This window comes from Malaclemys terrapin, chromosome 1 (assembly GCF_027887155.1).
Source record: "Malaclemys terrapin pileata isolate rMalTer1 chromosome 1, rMalTer1.hap1, whole genome shotgun sequence".
Taxonomy (NCBI): Eukaryota; Metazoa; Chordata; order Testudines; family Emydidae; genus Malaclemys; species Malaclemys terrapin.
In genome coordinates this window covers 315,564,458-315,586,130 of record NC_071505.1, presented here as the reverse complement: position 1 = coordinate 315,586,130, position 21,673 = coordinate 315,564,458, and the positions used below count along the sequence as shown (strand labels likewise).

At 45.7% G+C, this 21,673-nt stretch overlaps 1 protein-coding gene across 1 annotated transcript in view; it reads left to right on the top strand.

Annotated features, from left to right (window-relative positions):
• The window catches only part of DDX10 (DEAD-box helicase 10), a 324,167-nt gene that overhangs the window by 197,080 nt on the left and 105,414 nt on the right, over positions 1 to 21,673 (top strand). Inside the window, exon 15 of the mRNA XM_054015515.1 lies at positions 8,319 to 8,480. Coding sequence (XP_053871490.1) covers positions 8,319 to 8,480 — 162 coding nt within the window. The remainder of the gene's footprint in view (positions 1 to 8,318; positions 8,481 to 21,673) is intronic.

The following is a 21,673-nucleotide window of genomic DNA, read 5'->3' as shown; positions in this document are numbered from 1 at the left end:
GATCAAAATAATGCATTGAAGCCAAGCCCATAAGTCATGGGTAATCAACATTCTGCCTGGAAGTCAAATGTGGCCCTTCAACTCTACTTATGCAGTCTGGCAGAATAACTACATCTCTACCCCGATATAATGCGGTCTGATATAATGCGAATTTGGATGGTCCTGTGGCACCTTTGAGACTAACAGAAGTATTGGGAGCATAAGCTTTCGTGGGTAAGAACCTCACTTCTTCAGATGCAAGTAATGGAAATTTCCAGAGGCAGGTATAAATCAGTATGGAGATAACGAGGTTAGTTCAATCAGGGAGAGTGAGGTGCTCTGCTAGCAGTTGAGGTGTGAACACCAAGGGAGGAGAAACTGCTTCTGTAGTTGGATAGCCATTCACAGTCTTTGTTTAATCCTGATCTGATGGTGTCAAATTTGCAAATGAACTGGAGCTCAGCAGTTTCTCTTTGGAGTCTGGTCCTGAAGTTTTTTTGCTGTAAGATGGCTACCTTTACATCTGCTATTGTGTGGCCAGGGAGGTTGAAATGTTCTCCTACAGGTTTTTGTATATTGCCATTCCTGATATCTGACTTTGTCCATTTATCCTCTTGCGCAGTGACTGTCCAGTTTGGCCAGTGTACATAGCAGAGGGGCATTGCTGGCACATGATGGCATATATAACATCAGTGGACGTGCAGGTGAATGAGCCGGTGATGATGTAGCTGATCTGGTTAGGTCCTGTGATGGTGTTGCTGGTATAGATATGTGGGCAGAGTTGGCATCGAGATTTGTTGCATGGGTTGGTTCCTGAGTTAGAGTTATGATTTCAACAGCTTCCACCCCACCATCAACCTCAGCCTGGACCAATCTACACGGGAGGTCCTGCTTGCTTACATACTAGTTCTTCTTCGAGTGCTTGCTCATGTCGATTCTTTTCTAGGTATGTGTGTGCCCACATGCACAGTCGTCGGAGATTTTTGACATAGCGTTATCTGTAGGATTGGCTGTGGTGCCCTCTGGGGTGCCGCGCTCATGTGTCAGTATATTAAGCGCCGAAAGTCCTATGCCCTCTCATTTCCTTCTTACCCTGTGACAGTTGGTTGGAGCACCTTCCCCATGCCTAGCAAGTGGTTAGCGGTTTCTCCTTCACTTCGTGCTTTATTGCTTTGTAGTTTTGTTGATATTAGTTAGCTAGTGAAGTAGTTGTTAAGCACTATAGTTAGTAAGTTAGGGTCCCGGCGGGGACTTAGCCCCAGGCGGGGCAGGCACCAGCTTCCGTCTTTTAATCCCTATGCTGACTGTGACAGGCCTATGCCTGTTAGTGACCCCCGTAGCAGCTGCATGAAGTGCTTGGGGGAATCACATGCAACCCCCAGCACCGGGTTCTACTCGGCACCGCTCCCCTTCGCTGGTGCCCAAGAAGAAATCAAAGAAACGCAGCCCGGAACCAAGCAAGAAAGACTACGGGACATCGGGCAAAAGAACCTTTTCGGGCTGCCCACTCCCCATCTCCGCCCTCTAAATTAGGTTTGCCTGGAAGGAAGTGTCTGTCACTGTATGGCCGGCACGGGTCATCCTCCCGCCAATCATCTCCAGTCTGTAGGAACGTTCCCCAACGCGGTACCGATCCGCCCGCTCCCGGAACCAATCCCCTTATTCAAGGCAACGTTCACCCACGGTTAGCTGCCAGACACCAGTTTAACGGCCCAACCATGGAAGGGGATTCCTCTGGCACGGAAAAGGAGTTTAACCTCTCACCGAGGCAGCACCAGTGCTACTGGGCACCTGAGCTTGTGTCCACTTTCGCAATGCCATCCTGGCAGCAGGGCCAGTGGCAAGCGCAATGGCCCTACTGGAGTGACTGGGGCATGCCGGTTATGCTGATGCCTCCTTCGCACCAATCGTTGGTAACTGCTTCGGAAAAGTAACAGATGGTACCAGCGGCTTCGGAATCAGTGTGCATAGCACAGTTGGATGCCGGGCGGGAGGAGTGAGTGCTCACCCCAAAATCTCCTTCCCCCATTGGAGATGAAGCCCCAGGTGGTCCATTTGTTCCCATCCACTCCAAATGAGGCTGTTGCAGGGCCCTCTCATGCTATCCCACTGGATGATTTTAAGGAGCACCAAGCCCTGCTCTGAAGAGTGGTTACGAACTTAAGCCTAGAGGTGGAAGAGATGGCGGAGCAATCAGACAAGTTGTTTAATTTGCTCTCCGCATCAACCCCTGCATGTGTTGTGCTTCCGGTGCACAACGGGGTCCTAAAGATTATCATTAATGATCTGGATGATGGGATGGATTGCACCCTCAGCAAGTTTGCGGATGACACTAAGCTGGGGGGAGAGGTAGATACGCTGGAGGGTAGGGATAGGGTCCAGAGTGACCTAGACAAATTGGAGGATTGGGCCAAAAGAAATATAATGAGGTTCAACAAGGACAAGTGCAGAGTACTGCACTTAGGATGGAAGAATCCCATGCACTGCTACAGGCTGGGGACCGAATGGCTAAGAAGCAATTCTGCAGAAAAGGACCTGAGGGTTACAGTGGATGAGAAGCTGGATATGAGTCAACAGTATGTCCTTGTTGCCAAGAAGGCTAATGGAATATTGGGCTGCATTAGTAGGAGCATTGCCAGCAGATTGAGGGAAGTGATTATTCCCCTCTATTTGGCACTGGTGAGGCCACATCTGGAGTATTGCGTCCAGTTTTGGGCCCCCCACTACAGAAGGATGTGGACAAATTGGAGACAGTCCAGTGGAGGGCAACAAAAATGATTAGGGCACATGACTTATGAGGAGAGGTTGAGGGAACTGGGCTTATTTAGTGTGTAGAAGAGAAGAATGAGGGGGGATTTGATAACAGCCTTCAACTACCCGAAGGGGGGCTCCAAAGAGGATGGAGCTAGGCTGTTCTCAGTGGTGGCAGATGACTGAACAAGCAATGGTCTGAAGTTGAAGTGGGGGAGGTCTAGGTTGGATATTAGGAAAAACTATTTCACAAAGAGGTTGGTGAAACAGTGGAATGGGTTACCTAGGGAAGTGGTGGAATCTCCATCCTTCGAGGTTTTAAAGCCCGGCTTGACAAAGCCCTGGGTGCGATGATTTAGTTGGGGTTGATCCTGCTTTGAGCAGGGGGTTGGAGTAGATGACCTCCTGAGGTCTCTTCCAACCCTAATCTTCTTTGATTCTATGATTAAAGATTGCCAAACCCCATCCTCAATCCCACCCACCTACAAGAGGGATGAAAAGAAGTATTTTGTCCCAGCCAAGGGGTTTGAATACTTGTACACCCAGCCAACAAGGGGCCCTTGAGGAGGGTACTACAGCAGCACGATGTTCCCTCCAAATGGTGTGGGACACAGCTGATTCGGCAGCCAGGGTGCTCCTTCAACAGTGGTCATGAGGCGCAGTTCTTGGCTTCAGACTGCGTGCCTGTCCCAGGAGATACATTCCTCAATACAGGACCTCTGATTTGATGGCATTGGACTCTTTGCACAGCAGACAGATGCAAGACTGCATGAACTAGAGGACACATGGGCTACCCTCCACTTGCTGGGTCTGCATACGCCTCAGTTGGTGAGGAAGCAGTTCCAGCCATCCCTGAAGCCAAGGCTTTGGCAACCTTGATGGGGTCTGCAAGGAGATGCGATAGGGACATGAGTTTTAGTTGTCGCTGCCCTTCCTCCTCCTGCTCACCTGCGCAACCCAGCCCGGCAAAACATCATTGGGGCCAGAAGTGCTCGTTTTGAGGGTGCGCTCGATAGCAATGCCCCAGTCGACTCCCTGGGTCTGCCTCATTCTTTCCTCAACAGTCTTCATCCCTACCGTTAGGCCTGGTCGCTGGTCACCTTGGACCATTGGGTGCTAGAAATTGTTTTTCTGGGCTACACCCTGCAATTCTCGGCCACACTACCTGTCCCTCTTCATGAACTCTTCTCACAAGCAACTTGCCATTCAGGAGGTCGACAACCTCCTGCAGTTGGGGGCACTGGAGGAGGTCCCTTAGGAAATGAAGGGAAAAGGGTTCTGTTCTATTCCCGCTTTTTTCTAATCCTGGAAGCAAAAGGGGGCCTAAGACCCATTCTGTACCTGTGGCGACTCAACAAATATCTCAAAAAGTTGAAGTTCCGCATGGTCTCCTTGGCCTCCATCTTTCCATCCCTGGATCCGGGAGACTGGTATGCCGCTGTCAACTTGAAGGATACTTATTTTCATATTTCCATCTTCCAAGGACACAGGCGGTTCCTCCATTTTATGGTGGGCCAGCGTCATTTCCAATTCACAGTGATGCCCTTCGGTCTCTCATTGGTCCTGCGGGTAGTTATAAAATGCATGCCTTTGGTAGCTGCTTACTTGAGACATCGAGGAGACCAGGTCTGTCTTTATCTCGATGATTGGCTCATCAAGGGCAGATCGTGGGATCAAGTGCAGAGGAGTCTCGATCTGGTGCGTTCTACCTGTCACGACCGTGGCCTATTAGTAAACAAAAAGAAATCGTCCCTCATACCAGAGCAACGGAGTTAGTTCATGGCGTGGTTCTCGACTCGACGCGTATCAGAGCCTTCCTTCCGGAGGCCCATTTCCAAGCTGTGTTGGGCTTGATCTCCCATATAAGGGGCCACCTGCTCAGTACCGCCCACACCTGCCTGAGGTTCTTAGGCCACATGGCAGCTTGTACTTACATGGGCCGTCATGCCCAGGTCCATCTACGGCCACTGTAAGCGTGACTCACGTCAGACTACACCCCCCAATAGGCATGATCTAGACCTGGTAGTCAAGGTGCCAGACCACATCTGGGTGTCACTGGAATGATGGTTGGACCCTGAATCGGTGTTGGAGGGGGTTCCCTTCATGTACCCGTCCCCATCGCTGTCCCTGGTTTCCGATGCCTCGGACCTGGGCTGGGGGTGCACTTGGGCGAACTTGGCACACAAGGCTGCTGGTTGCAGGATGGTTGCTCCCTCCGCGTAAATGTCAGGGAGCTCAGAGTGGTTCATTTGTCCAGCTAGGCTTTCCAGTCCCACTTGAAGGGCAAGGTGATGCAAGTCCTGACAGACAACACTGCTGCGATGTTTTATATCAACAAGCAAGGTGGAGCCAGGTCATCGGCCCTTTGCCAGGAAGCTTTCTGGCTCTGGGACTTCTGTGTGCAGCCTGCCATTCATCTTGTGGCTGCGCATCTCCTGGGGACCAGGAATGTATTGGCAGATGGCCTCAGCAGAACCTTCTCGTTGTACCACGAATGGTCACTCCATCCTCAGGTGGTCAGTGTGGTCTTCCAAAAGTGGGGAAGTCCCCAGTTTGTACTTGTTCACCACTCATCAGAACAGAAAATGCCACATGTTCTGCTCGATTAGGGGGCTTGACAGAGGCTCCCTGTCAGGCACCTTCTTATACCTATGGTTGGGGGCTCTGATGTACACTTTCCCGCCAGTGCTGATAATCCACAGTCCTCATGAAGATCAAGTAGGACAAGGCGAAGGTAATCTTATTAGCCCCAGCTTGGCCATGCCAGTACTGGTTCAGCACATTGCTAGACCTCTCGGTGGCAGCCCCACTGCAGCTGCTTTTCTGGTCAGATCTGCTGTCCCAGAACCACAGCAGTCTTCTGCACCTGAACCTGGCAGCACTGCACCTGACGGCTTGGCTGCTGCATGCTTAAATGCGGAAGAGCAGGAATACTCGTCCGATGTCCAGCAGGTCCTGTAGGGCAGCAGGAGCCCGCTACCAGGGAAACCTCCCTGGCCAAATGGAAACGGTTCATGTGCTGGGCATTGGACCAGGGTATTAGGCCTGAACAGGTCTTACTGCAGTCAATCCTTGACTACCTTCTTCTACACCTTAAGTTCCAGGGCTTGTTCCTTTCATCAATTAAGGTCCACTTGGCCGCTATAACAGCCTTTCACCTTCCAGTCCAGGGCAGGTTGGCCTTCACTCATGACATGACGGTCTGGTTCTTGAAGGGTCTGGAGCGACTCTATTCTCATGTCCAGGACCCTGTCCCTCCTTGGGACCTGAATCTAGTGCTGGAACGGCTCATGGGGGCCACGTTAGAGCCATTGGCTTCCTGTTCCCTTCTTCTACTCTCCTGGAAGGCAATAACATCTGCCTGTAGGGTCTCTGAGATTAGGGTGCTTACCTTGGAGCCGCCCTATATGGTATTTTTCAAGAATAAGGTCCAGCTGCGACCGCACCCAGCTTTCCTGCCCAAGGTTGTTTCACAATTTCACATGAGCCAGGATATATTCTTGCCTGTCTTCTTCCCAAAGCCTCATAGGTCTAAGGAGGAGTGTAGATCTCACTCTCTGGGAATCAGGAAACAATGCTAGCCTTTTACATCGAAAGGACTAAGCCGTTCCATAAGTCAACGCAGCTGTTCATCACGGTGGCAGACAGGATGAAAGGTCGTCCAGTGTCCACCCAAAGAATTTCATCATGGATCATCCATTTTTGCTATGATCAGGCGAAAGTGTCTCTTCTGACGATTGTAACCGCCCACTCGACTAGGGTGCAAGTCTCTTCAGCGGCCTTCCTGGCTCAAGTGCCAATTGAAGATACCTGCAGGGCTGCTACCTGGTCATCCGTTCACACGTTCACGTCTCGCTGTGTGCTTACCCAGCAAGCCCGAGACGATGCTGGCTTCGATAGAGTGGTGTTGCAACCTGCATGACCATGAACTCTGAGCCTACATCCAGGAATGCTGCTTGTGAGTTACCGAGAATAGAATCGAGATGAGCAAGCACTAGAAGAAAAACGGTTGCATTCCTTTTGTAACTGTTGTTCTTTGAGATGTGTTGCTCCTGTCCATTCCATTCCCCCCCCCTCCTGCCCCTCTGTCAGAGTTGCTCGCAAGAAGGAACTGACAGGGTTTAGGACTGGCGGCACCTAATATACCGACACATAAGTGCGGCACTCCAGAGGGCGCCACAACCGACCCTATGGATACCGCTAATGCAAAAATCTCCGACTGTTTACATGGACTCACCTAGAATGGAATGGACATGAGCAACACGTCTTGAAGAACAACAGTTATGAATGGGAGGTAACCGTTTTTTAGTTCACCTGGGCCTGTCTCCTACCTTTGTCCCAATTAATATTTGAGCATCTCATAGTTTCACATTAAAGGGAAGGAAATGGCAGGAGATCTGTCGTGGCCAAAGAACCGTAACATCTTGTTTCTCACAATGAGGAGACACCACTGGGTTTGGTCTCCCTGCATCATTCACAGAGGGAGATCAACAGAAGACGTTGCATGTGGAGAGTCAAACTTAGCTTTCAGATCACACATAAAGGGTTCCAAAGATGAGAACTATATTCAAGCCCATTACTGCATATTCAAACATAATTGTAAATTTGAAGGTCAGTTTAGTACATGTACATGTGGACTGTTCAGGGGATTGAGATTGGTTGCAGAGCAAAGGGTGTGAGAACCTTATGAAGAGAAGCCTGAGAAACGTGAAAAATACTGTTTCTTAAAATTGGTGTAAATGTAATTTCCATTTAATCATATTAGCCATCTAAAAATTTTTCTTGAAAACATTTTTTTTCTAACAAAATGACTAAAAATGTGTATAGCATATTTGTCTTCTTAGGCAGAGAGTAAAAAGCAGATTTCCAAACAGATTTCAAAGGAAAGCATTAAAAGCATGGTTTAATGGACAATTTATTTTGAAGAACTATTCATTTTTAATTAATGTAAACCCTATAAAATGTTAAAATGCCTATTTTTGTTTGTTGCATATAAATATACTGTTGTTTACATCATCACATTACACAAGAACCAGGGGTCTCCCAATGAAATTAATAGGTAACAGGTTTAAAACAAACATAAGGAAGTACTACTTCAGACAATATACGGTAACCTGTGGAACTTGTTGCTAGGAGGTATTGTGAAGATCAAAGGTATAACTGAGTTCAAAAAAGATGTAGGTAAGTTCACAGATGATAGTTCATCAATGGCCGTTAACCAAGATGCTCAGGGATGCAACCACATGCTCTGGGTGTCCCTAAACCTCTGGCTACCAGAAGGTGGGAGTGGACAACAAAGGAAGGATCACTCAATAATTGCACTGATGTGTTCATTCCCTCTGAAGCATCTGGCACTAGCTGCTGTTGAAAGACAGGATACTGGGCCCCATGGACCATTGGTTTGATCCAGCATGAATGGCCATTCTTATGGATGTTCTTAATATATAATCCTCTGCAAACAGCTTTTTTGTTTAGTCTAGCAAAAATAATTAGTATATGGCTACTTATTTGATTTAGTAATGAAATGCATTTTAGCATTGGATGCAGGAAAATGGCTCTAAACATTTTTATTGTCTCATCTAATCCAGTTAGTTCAGCAGTGGCCACCAGCACAAAAATCCAGTGTGGACAGCGAAGAGAAGGAAGATGATTCTGGTGGCATCAACCTAGATAAAGCAAAAGAAAGATTACAGGAAGAGGATAAATTTGACAAAGAAGCATACAGGAAGAAAATTAAAGAAAAACATAGGGTAAGTCAAGTCCTACTCCAATCATTGAAATAGAAACAAATGCTGTTAAATGTTTGAGTGACTTATTGAGGAAAATATATAAATGTTGTGCAATATACTGAAAAATAAATTTAACGTAATTATTAAATTCCAGAAGTGTTCTCAGCATTGCATAAGACACAGGGGAAAAAAAAAGAAAATGCCTACTGTAATGTTCTGTAAAGATATTTATAGTCTAAATACAAAGCACAAGAAGATGCCAGGGGTTGATTCTAACTTTTGATGATTTTTAAAAGTAAAAGGCCGATGACAAAAATCCAGCGACAGCATTTTTACTGGCAGGGGTTAGTGTAGGAAATGAATTTTAAGGAGAAGTTTTTAAAAAAGAGAGGGAGCTTGCCTGGCATACACACTTTAATAAATGCCCTGCCCTTACTGAGAGAGAGAGAGAGACCGATCTATAGCGCTTCTGAAGTGTCTTCAGAATACTGTGGCCATATCTATACTACAAACTTTGATTGGGGCAAGTTAAGTTTGTATATCGCTTGGGCACATGCATACTGCTTGTGCTTCAAAAAAAACTAGATAAGTTCATGGAGGATAGGTCCATCAATGGCTATTAGCCAGGATGGATAGGGATAGTGTCCCTAGCCTCTGTTTGCCAGAAGCTGGGAATGGGCGACGGGATGGATCACATGATGATTACCTATTCTGTTAATTCCTTCTGGGGCACCTGGCACTGGCCACTGTAGGAAGACAGGATACTGGGCTAGATGGATCTTTGGTCTGACCCATCATGGCCGTTCTTATGTTGTGTCGGAGTGCTTGTGTTGATGCAAAATGCAGTGCATCAGGGGTATGTATCTCAGTGTGCCATGCACCATCATGTGGCACAATGCCTTTTGGGAAATTTTCACAATGTGTTGTGGGAGAGAAATGAATTGATCTGGACTCGACAAGCAATCCCACCAGTCAGTGTTTGTATCATAACTCAGGGTTGGGGAGACAAGCAGTGGCTGCAGAACTTTCGGATGCGAAAGGCCATGTTCCTGGATCTGTGTGCTGAGCTTGCCCCAGAACAGGAGCAATAGAATGAGAGCTGCATTAGAAGCTTGCAACGATGGATTGCTCTCAGTCAGTGGAAAATCAGTTTGGAGCTGGAAAATGTATAGTGCAGGTTGTTGTCATGCAAGTGTATAGGGCCCTTAATCATCTCCTGCTATGCAGCTCTGTGACTCTCAGCAATATGCAGGATATAGTGGATGGATTTTCTGCAATGGGGCTCCTGACCTGAGATGGCGCAATAGATGGCCATTCACAATGATCTTTAAAAACTCATGGTGACTAGGGGAGGTCCCGGACAATTGGAAAAAGGAAATATAGTGCCCATCTTTAAAAGGGGGAAGAAGGAGAATCCAGGGAACTACAGACTGGTCAGCCTCACCTCCGTCACCAGAAAAATCATGGAGCAGGTCTTAAGGAATCCATTTTGAAGCACTTGGAGGAGAGGAAGGAGATCAGGAACAGTCAACATTAATTCACCAAGGGCAAGTCATTCCTGACCAACCTGATTACCTTTTATGATGAGGTAACTGGCTCTGTGAATATGGGGAAGGTGGTAGACGTGATATATCTTGACTTTAGCAAAGCTTTTGATCCAGTCTCCCACAGTATTCTTTCCAGCAAGTTAAAAACGAATGGATTGGATGAATGGACTATAAGGTGGATAAAAAGCTGGCTAGATCGTTGGGCTCAACGGGTAGTGATCAATGGCTCCAAGTCTAGTTGGCAGCCGGTAACAAGCGGAGTGCCCCAAGGGGTCTGTCCTGGGGCCAGTTTTGTTGAAAATCCTCATTAATGATCTGGATGATGGGATGGACTGTATCCTCTGCAAGTTTGCGGATGACACTAAGCTCGGGGGAGAGGTAGATGTGCTGGAGGGTAGGATAGGGTCCACAGTGACCTAGACAAATTGGAGGATTGGGTTAAAGAAATCTGATGAGGTTCAACAAGGACAAGTGCAGAGTACTGCACTTAGGATGGAAGAATCCCATGCAATGTTACAGTCTGGGGACTGAATGGTTAAGAAGCAGTTCTGTGAAAAAGGATCTGGGGTTTACAGGGGATGAGAAGCTGGATATGAGTCAAGTGTGTCCTTGTTGCCAAGAAGGCTAACAGCGTATTGGGCTGCATTAGTAGGAGCATTGCCAGCAGAAGAGGGAAGTGATTATTTCCTTCTATTCGGCACTGGTAAGGCCACATCTGGAGTATTGCGTCCAGTTTTGGGCCCTCCGCTACAGAAAGGATGTGGACAAATTGGAGAGAGTCCAGCAGAGGGCAATGAAAATCATTAGGGGGATGGCGCACATGACTTATGAGGAGAGGCTGAGGGAACTGGGCTTATTTAGTGTACAAAAGAAAAGAGTGAGGGGGGGATTTGATAGCAGCCTTCAACTACCTGAAGGGGGTTCCAAAGAGGAATGAGGTAGGCTGTTCTTAGTGGTGGCAGATGACAGAACAAGGAGCAATGGTCTGAAGTTGAAGTGGGGGAGGTCTAGGTTGGATATTAGGAAAAACTATTTCACTAGGAGGGTGGTGAAGCATTGGAAGTTACCTAGGGAGGTGATGGAGGTTTTTAAGGCCCGGCTTGACAAAGCCCTGGCTAGGATGTTTTAGTTGGGGTTGGTCCTGCTTTGAGCAGGGTATTGTACTAGATGACCTCCTGAGGTCTCTTCCAACTCTAATCGTCTATGATTCTATGGTACTCCTTATTTGGACACCACTTTGCTACAGTGTACATCAACAGAAAGGGCTACTTTTCCAGGGTTATGCAAGTGGCGCACTGGGGATGCGTCACTGAATTCAGTTTGGGCTGGTCAGGAAGCTGCATGACACTCGCATCTTTAAGAACACAGGACTGTGCAGAAAGCTGAAAGCAGGGACATTCTTTCCTGACTGGCAGATTACCATTGGTGATATTGAAATGCCAGTAGTGATTCGGGTGACCCAGTGTAACCCTTGCTCCTCAGCGCCTGAAGCCATACTCTGGCCACCTTGACAGCATCAAGGAAAGATTCAACTACCAGCTCAGCAGGTGCAGACAGACTATGGAATGTGCTTTTGTTAAATTGAAAGCGACGCTGGTGGTGTGTACTCACCAGATTGGATCTTGGTGAGCAAAATATCCTAATGGTTATAGCTGCATAATATCTGTGAGGCAAAAGAGAAAAAGCTGGTGCTAGGATGGAGGGCAGAAGTGGAGCAGCTTTCTGCTGAATTTGAACAGCCAGACGCAAGAGCTATTACAAGAGATCATTTGGAGCTATGCAGTTGAGGAGCACTTTAACGGTCAGCCACACGAGTGTTCTCTGTTAGAGTGTGCAAACAAACAGCAAGCAGTATACAGATGACTGGGTATTTTCCTGAACCTGTGAATGAAATGATGGTTGCTGTAAGTCTACAAGTACTGTGTGCTTTTCAACTGTATGCGTTCTGCAATATTTGTTGTAAACAAATAAAGATCATTTGATTCTTCAAAAATAGAACTTTGAGTGGGAAAAACTGCGCAAAATAAAATTCAACATAATATTATTATTTTTTGCATAAATTAAGAGAGTGGAACTTTAAAATTGGAAAGGGACTAAACATTTCTGTCCATTTGCACAAATGCGATCTGTTGTGGCTACATGAACAGCAACTCTGGTTTCTCTTGCTGTCCCCCAGCATGGCGTTGTAGGGATAAGGATACAGCCCATGATGCCACCCGTTGTGTTTGGGGGTGTAGGGAGCAGGAATTCAGAGAGGACTGCAAAGAGTGGAAAATTTGGGATTTTTGGACCTGCAGATCAAGCAGGGTCTGCAGCATTTGAGTTTGTGGCCTGGGAAGATCCATTATGTCTGGTACATCTCCTCCTTGTCCTGCTGGGACTCTTACACTTGGATCTTTTTCTTGTCCTCTTTCCTTCTCTGTGCTATCAGTCATATTGCCCTTTGTTCACAGTCCGATGCAGCACTGCCTTGCTGGATCTGGCTGAGCAAGTCCACTTCTTACTCCTCTTTATCAATGTCAGGCATTCTGCTAGTATGGAGGCGACACTCAAGGCTGCCACATCAGAAGCTGTTGATAAAAACAGACATATGTGCCATTGGATTTACAGTCACAACAGAAAGGAAAAGATAAATTTCAAACTCACCTTCCCTTATTCTCATAAACACTTTTAATAAGACATGCTTATTGACACTGCTGCTTTGGAGCCCCTTGGCACAGCACTGCTCTCCAGCCTGAGCCATGGTGAATGAGTATGGTCCACCGGGGTGAGGAACAGAAGGCTGTTCTGTTGCATGAAGTGATATAATTTTGGTCTGTATTTTGTGGGTATGAATACAGGGAAATGGCACTGAATATTGGCACTGTTTTCTACTATGGTGGTTTTAGATATCTCATTCCTGAGGGTCACAAAGGTACAGAGAACACAGCTGCTGCTGGCATCCCAAAGCTGCCCGGGCTCCTATTCCCCCAGCCTGTTTACTGCAATGGCGCCAGCTGAACTCATTCAAAGTGGTATGAGAAAGTGCCCTATTGCGCAGGAAGAAATAATGCAGCCCTCCATACAAACCTTTGCGAGAGGATTGCAGAGTGTCTCCATGAAAGTTTCATTGCAATTTGTCAGGAAGGATACAAGGGACATCCCAATGCGCATAAACAAAGGGCTCTGAATGCTCTGCCCCTCCCACCCCCAGCCTAACTCAACACGGGAATGAAAAGCAGATGCCAATTTTGCCTTTGTATCTCGACTTCTTCTTGTATGAGAAACTATGAAAAGTCGGTAACTGTGCCTTGTTAACTTGAGGATGGGCCGGGTGTCATCTTTAAACATTGTAAAGAGAAATATATGCACACACTAATCAGAGTTCCCTTCCCCTTCGTCGGGCTCATCTGGTGAGACTGGCTAGATTGTGGTGGCGTCTCAAACATGTTCTGGCTCGCAGCCTGGCTGTATTCCCCCACCCTGTCTACTCCTTCCTCCTTGCTGTTCAAGGCAAGGGTCTCTGTCTTTGTCTCCTCTGAGGTATTCATTGTGGTCTGGGCGGTTCTGGTGGAATCTGTGCTAAGTATGGCATGCAACTCATTATAAAAATAGGAGGTCTGCAGGGCAGCTCCAGATCTATTGTTGGCCTTCCTGGTGAAGTTCCTGCACTTTCACATGGCACTGCTGCTGATCTCTGTCATAGCCCTTTGCCTGCATCCCCTGTGCAGTCTGCTTGTAGATGTCCACATGTCTATGGCTGGTCCATAGCTGTGCTTGTACAGCATCCTCTCCCCACAGGCCCATGAGATTTAATTTCTCCTTTCTACTCCAGGCTGGAGCCCATCTAATCCCTAGAGTCGCATTGTTGTACTTAAAGTACTGCACAAGATCTTTTCAGGGGGAATAAGGTAAAGCGCCACATTTATTGGTAATACATGTATTAATCAACATTGTATCATATGCATATGATATATATTACACTCATGCACTCACATACACACAAGCATACCAGATCTGTCTTGTTGTTGTTACCAATTAGTTGCTCCCCTTAACTTCAGTGGCCAGGTGAGTTAGATGGGGGAGGGGGTGGAGCCGGGCTTCTGTTGATCTGGATCGATGCTCCCATGTTGACAAGATGAGACCCGGGATCCTCTGCAAGACACCTCACATTTATAGCAGCTTCCCTCTTATGCAAATCTGTACCAGATTCAAAATCTGTGTCTATGTCAGTTGGTCCTTTGTGCTGCTTCTTTCTGGATGTTGTCCCAATGCTGTTCAAAGAGGGTGTTTCCAAAAGAAGGTGCTTGCTTCTAACCCCCGAGGTCATCAGTATAACTGATCTTCTTTAATGAGCCCACTTGACAAGTTTTATTGTCCTTGGGTCTGGCTTCCATCCCCTCTCCAAGGGTTGCAGCTGTCTGGAGGTGCTGCCTTCCAAGCCTTTACTCATTCACACCTCGTTCATTCAACAGGGCAATTGATTAAGAGTGCGGGGAGGGAAGATCTTGTTCTACTGCTAGCAAAAAGACATTTTTCTTCTATCTTATTCTATCCTTAAGGGCTATAACATTATACCAAGGTTCAATGCAAAGTTTCTACACCGCTATCTTGATATAACGTGACCTGATATAACGTGATATAACATGAATTCGGATATAATGCGGTAAAGCAGTGCTCGGGGGGGGGGGGGGGGGGGCGGTGCTGCACACTCCGGTGGATCAAAGCAAGTTCAATATAACGCGGTAAGATTTTTTGTCTCCCGAGGACAGCGTTATTTCAAGGTAGAGGTGTATATGAGGCTTTGATACAAAGTTTCCATATACCAAGGTGTAACGATGCGGCTCTGGCGGGACCCAACTGAGAGTGCCAATTCAGGACAAATTGCTAGAACAGGGCAGTCACAGCCCAAGGCTGGGTTTTTTCCACCTTTTAAGGCAAACCAAACCAGCCAGACTAAGAGGACTTCGGTCTCACCCCACTGGCTAACCACAAGTCTCACAAGCAATTCCCTTAGACACTCCAGTTTCCCAGTATCACCACCAATGCCACTCGTCATGGGGACAAATGGTTATGAAAACCAATACCCCAGTAAAAGAAAAAAGGTTCTCCTGATCCCATAGGACCACGCCCCAGATCCAGGTCAATATACAAATCAGATCTTACCCACAAATCATGCTGTTGCCAATTCTTTAGAATCTAAAATCTAAAGGTTTATTCATAAAAGGAAAAAGATAGAGATGAGAGCAAGAATTGGTTAAATGGAATCAATTACATACAGTAATGGCAAAGTTCTTGGTTCAGGCTTGCAGCAGCGATAGAATAAACTGCAGGTTCAAGTCAAGTCTCTGGAATACATCCCCAGCTGGGATGGGTCCTCAGTCCTTTGTGCAGAGCTTCATTTGTAGTGAAGTCCCTCCAGAGGTAAGAAGCAGGATTGAAGACCAAATGGAGATGAGGCATCAGCCTTATATAGTCTTTTCCAGGTGTAAGAACACCTCTTTCTTCCTACTGTGGAAAATTACAGCAAAATGGAGTCTGGAGTCACATGGGCCAGTCCCTGCATACTTTGCTGAGTCTCAAGGCATATTTGCCTTTTCTCAATGAGTCCATTGTATAGCTGATGGTTCTTAATGGGCCATCAAGCAGGCTAGGCAGAGCTAACCCCAGCTTGTCTGGGATGTCACCCAGAAGCATAGCATAAGTTTGCAATACAGACAGTATAGAGCAATATTCATAACTTCAACTATAAAACTGATACACACATATAGACAGCATAATCATAACCAGTAAACCATAACCTTGTCTTAGACACCCCATTTGATCCCCTTTATACAAGATTTGGGTGCCACTACAGGACCTTGGTTGCAACAATGATCTTTATGGTCCGAGATTATATCAATAACGTCAAACAAAGCTCATCAGTACAAGGTTTCTATATGAGGCTTTGATACAAAGTTTCATGAAAACAGAGTTCACACGTGGGTAGACCCACTACAAGGTTATATGAAGAGGCACAATGTAAAGTCATATGAAAATTACCAGAGATTTATCTACAGCATGGTTGGATGGGCAGTTGCACACCACATGAGTGAGCTGCTAGGTGTGCTTGCCAAGGTATGGAGTCTGAAGAAAGCATTTCAAAAACACACGGGGTTTTAAAGACACGGGTGGCTTCTGGTCTCTGTGACCTCTGAGCAGTGGAGTTTAAAATTGTGACCAAAATGGCAGGCAATAGGGCATTGTGGGACAGCTGATGGAGGACTGTTTGGGTCAACACAGATCACATGGAGTCTACACATGCAGTGCATCCTCAATACGTCAACAATGGCTCCACACCATTTAGGGAGGTGGTTTTACTGCATCGCTATAACAGGGCGCTTAAGTCAACCAGAGACAAATTTGAATTTAGACACATGCACAAATAGCCGGTGCAAGGTGACTTGTGTAGACCAGGCTTATGAGGCCAATGTGCAATGTTACATTTTAGCTAAGAGAAAAGTGCTAATTTTTGCATAGCTATCATTGGGGTCATCCAAAATTTTACATGAATTATTAAAGTAATACCTTTATAACGTGCTTCATTCTGGCTGTAATTTGAAAACTTTAATGTCTGCACTTAGATTCCTCTTTAGCATTTAAAAACCTTAAATTGCAGACCATACATTTGCAAACTGTTTCTGGACCATTCATTTGTCATAGAACAAAGTAGAAGATTTGAGAGCGTGGCAATTAAGAATGCTGAGTGTTCCTTGTGAAATGAAATTCACACCCCAATGAGAAGAGTTTGGATTTCTTCACTCGAGCTCTTGGAACACAGTAGCCCCTTTCATCATGTTGATAGCTGATGATAAGCTATTGTGTACAGAATTTATTGTAATTGTGGAGTATACAATATTCAAATTGTATAATAAAATACTGACATCAAACTTCATTTTCAAAGATTTTAAAAGCATTGTTTAAACAGCATTGATCTTCACAAAGTTGACTATATATAAATTTCCCCACTGATGATGTTACATTAATACTGTGATATGATAAATGTTTATATTTGAACAAAACACTATAGGATAGGTTTTCAAAAGCTCCAAATGTTGGTGTTCAACTCCCATTGAAAGTCAATGGGGATTAGGTGCTTAATTTGAAAATTGACTCCTGTAGCCCCATAAACAGTAATCTGAGTTCAATGAAAAACCACTTAAGAAGCTTTCCAAAGAGTGGGAGATATGAGAGTAGCTGCAAAGACTGGCTGGATTCATCTCTCATCCATGCTGTAGATGAAACAAGGTTTGATTTTAAAGGAAGTAGAGCTATAATATTTCAAAGGGACAGCATAATGAATGAATAGGAAGAGTTGGTTGGAAAGTTATAAAACAATCAGCTGGTTTACTGACAAATTCATAAACTTTGAAAGTGAAGTTTTTGTACTTCTGTTATCAGAATCCAATGATAAATACTTTATCAATCAGTTCTTCATAGAATCATAGACGATTAGGGTTGGAAGAGACCTCAGGAGGTCATCTAGTCCAATCCCCTGCTCAAAGCAGGACCATCCCCAACTAAATCATCCCAGCCAAGGCTTTGTCAATCCAGGCCTTAAAACCTCTATGGATGGAGATTCCACCACCTCCCTAGGTAACCCATTCCAGTGCTTCATCACCCTCCTAGTGAAATAGTTTTTCCTAATATCCAACCTAGACCTCCCCCACTTCAACTTCAGACCATTGCTTGTTCGGTCATCTGCCACCACTGAAAACAGCCTAGCACCATCCTCTTTGGAGCCCCCCTTCAAGTAGTTGAAGGCTGTTATCAAATCCCCCCTCACTCTTCTCTTCTACAGACTAAATAAGCCCAGTTCCCTCAACCTCTCCTCGTAAGCCATGTGCCCTAATCCTCTAATCATTTTTGTTGCCCTCCGCTGGACTCTCTCCAATTTGTCCACATCGTTTCTGTAGTGGGGGGCCCAAAACTGGACACAATACTCCAGATGTGACCTCACTGGTGCCGAATAGAGGGAAATAATCACTTCCCTCTGCAGTGCATGGGATTCTTTTGTCCTTAGCGCAGGACTCTGCACTTGTCCTTGTTGAACCTCATCAGATTTTTTTTTTTAGCCCAATCCTCCAATTTGTCTAGGTCACTCTGGACCCTATCCCTACCCTCCAGCATATCTATCTTTCCCTTCAGCTAGTGTCATCCGCGAACTTGCTGAGGGTGCAATCCATCCCATCATCCAGATCATTAATGAAGATGTTGAACAAAACCGGCCCCAGGACAGACTGGGACACTCCACTTGATACTGGCTGCCAACTAGACTTGAAGCCATTGATCACTACCGGTTGAGCCTGACGATCTAGCCGGCTTTCTATCCACCTTATAGTCCATTCATCCAATCCATTCGTTTTCAACTTTCTGGCAAGAATACTGTGGGAGACTGTATCAAAAGCTTTGCTAAAGTCCAGATATATCACGTCCACCGCCTTCTCCATATCCACAGAGCCAGTTACCTCATCATAGAAGGCAATCAGGTTGGTCAGGCATGACTTGCCCTTGGTGAATTAATGTTGACTGTTCCTGATCTCCTTCCTCTCCTCCAAGTGCTTCAAAATGGATTCCTTGAAGACCTGCTCCATGATTTTTCTGGTGACAGAGGTGAGGCAGACCGGTCTGTAGTTCCTTGGATTCTCCTTCTTCCCTTTTAAAGATGGGCACTATATTTGCCTTTTTCCAATCGTCCAGGACCTTCCCCAATCACCGCAAGTTTTCAAAGATAATGGCTAATGGCTCTGCAATCACATCAGCCAACTCCCTCAGCATCCTTGGATGCATTAGATCCGTCCCCATGGACTTGTTCATGTCCAGCTTTTCTAAATAGTCCTTAACCTGTTATTTCACCACTGAGGGCTGCTCAGCTCCTCCCCATACTGTGATGTCCAGTGCAGCAGTCTGGGAGCTGACCTAGTCTGTGAAGACCAAGGCAAAAAAGCATTGAGTACTTCAGGTTTTTCCACATCATCTGTCACTAGGTTGCCTCCCCCATTCAGTAAGGATTCCACACTTCCCCTGAACATCTTCCTGTTGTTAATATACCTGTAGAAACCCTTCTTGTTACCCTACACACCCCATTCTAGCTGCCACTCCAATTGTGCTTTGGCCTTCCTGATTACACCCCTGCATGCTTGAGCGATATTTTTATACTCCTCCCTAGCATCTGTCCAAGTTTCCACTTCTTGTAAGCTTCCTGTTTGTGTTTAAGCTCACCGAAGATTTCTCTGTTAAGCCAAGCTGGTCGCCTGCCATATTTGTTGTTTTTTCTGCATATCAGGATGGTTTGTTCCTGCACCCTCAATAAGGATTCTTTAAAATACAGCCAGCTCTCCTGGACTCCTTTCCCCTCTCATATTAGCCCCCCAGGGGATCCTGCCCATCAGTTCCCTGAGGAAGTCAAAATCTGCTTTTCTGAAGTCCAGGGTCCATATTCTGCTGCTCTCCTTTCTTCCTTTTGTCAGGATCCTGAACTCGACCATCTCATGGTCATTGCTGCCCAGGTTGCTGCCCACTTCTCCCCTACCAATTCATCCCTGTTTGTGAACAGCAGGTCAAGAGGAGCATGGCCCCTAGTTGGTTCCTCCTGTACTTGCTTATCAGTATGCCTTCATTTCTATAATGCACAGGAGAGCAAGTGATATTAATCTGGCATGTATTTGCATTTTTTAAATTACTTCATCTGTTGAGTTATTTTGAAGAACCATTTTTAAAATAAGCAATGAGAGCGAAGAAATGAACAGAACACACTAAAACATAAATTTATTTTTTTTGTTATGGAAAAACATTGTTTATTGTAATCTAAATGATTGGAGGCTGGGTGATTTTTGTTTTGTGCAGCACACCTAATTATTTTATAAAATGAGAATAACTGGAATGAGTACTGAATAGTTTTGACAAAAAAGAAATATTTAAATAGCTGCCAACTGAGAGTCAATAACATCTCTTACAATTTGTTAAAGGTTTCTTTTACCATCTTTCCTCTTTGGAAACAGCTTTTGAGTTATGTTTACTTATTGATGTTTAAAATTTGAGGTGAAAATATTTCATTTGAGTACTTATTTATTGTATATTATGGAACTATTCAATTTCTTGTAAATTATTCTAGTATCCTTATTTTTTCACTCCGCCAAATGGAAAGTACTGAAATTTAAGTGAAAACCGCAGCAAAATGTAAAGCAGGCCCTGAGTTTAAGACTCACTTTTACTGACTGTGGTTTATATTCTCAGGAGCCTCACCATTCTTATTATTGAACAAGGCCATGAACCCCAATTCTAGGAGGCAGTCAAGTATGAGCTGCCAACTTATTTTATGCATATGTTAGCAGAGAGGCTACATAAAGTTATACTTTCTTTGAGATTTAATGTTTGTTGTCTTCTCTAACCACTAAAACACATTCTTTTTCTAGAGCCAGGGGTAGAACCAGGACCGCTGATTGACCGTACCTGTATGCTACTGCTATTTAGCAAACACATCCACTGGGAAAGGGTGTAAGTTACTTCTCTGGTGACTGAACTAGGTAGAGGCTAGCAATTATTCCTATATCTCAAGGGACATTGATATGAAAATGCAGAGTTCAAACTCTTCTAGTGACTCTCATGAGATGTTATTTTGAAAGTTTGTTTTTAAAAACAACTAATTTATTTGATTCACACTTTGGGCAAACATTCTGTAGCTCACATTTGTAATTTAAGCTATCTATAAACTGTAGAAGTGTACACTGAAAAACAGAAGTTTCACACTTTAGTCATTTATAAGGCTAGGGTTTTGTCATGGCGGTCACGGAAGACATGGAATCCGTGACTTCCAAAGACCTCTATGACTTCAGCCCCAGCAGCTGGGAGCTGCAGGGTCCCCCTGCCACCTCCCGCAGGGGCAGGGAGCTGTGAGGTACCCCAGCTGCCATGGGCAGCGGGAAGACCCCGGCAGCTCCCCGGCCACCACCGTGGGTAGTGGGGGGACCCCGGCAGCTTCCCGGCCATGGCAGGTCAGGGGGACCCCTGCAGCTCCACACTGCGCCAGCGGTAGGGGGATTCCCGCAGCTCCTGGCTGCTGGGGAGGGGGCAGGGGGACCCTACAGCTCCCCTCTGCTGCTGGGCCAGGGGGACCCTGGAGCTCTGAGTCCCCCTGGGGGGCCCCAGAGCTCCCAGCCGTCCCGCAGCTGCCCAGTCCCTTCCCATTTTATCATGGATATTTTTACTAAAAGTCAGCGACAGGTGATAATTGAAATAATAAATGAAAATAATTTTTCTTTATTGCCCGTGACCTATCCATGACTTTTACTAAAAAAAAAATCCATGACAAAATCTTAGCCTTAATAATTTATCCTCTCTCTCTCTCTCTCTCTCCAATCCTGGGGTCCTACACCAAGGTACTTCAACCCTGTGTAAGAAATGGGAAATAAGCATGGAAAATTTGTTGGGTGGCAGATTAGTTTGCCTCAGGACCCCCTCCCCCCCAACTCCAAACCTGAAAAGCATGGATGTAACATTGCCTTCAGCACTGTTCAACACACACTCCAGCACCTACATAGAGCTTTCACTTCCCTGCTGAAAAGCAGTATGTACCCCAACTTCATCAAACTCTGGCGGAAAACCTCAATGATAACCTCAGCAAAGTTAAAGCAGAATAACTGCAGTCAG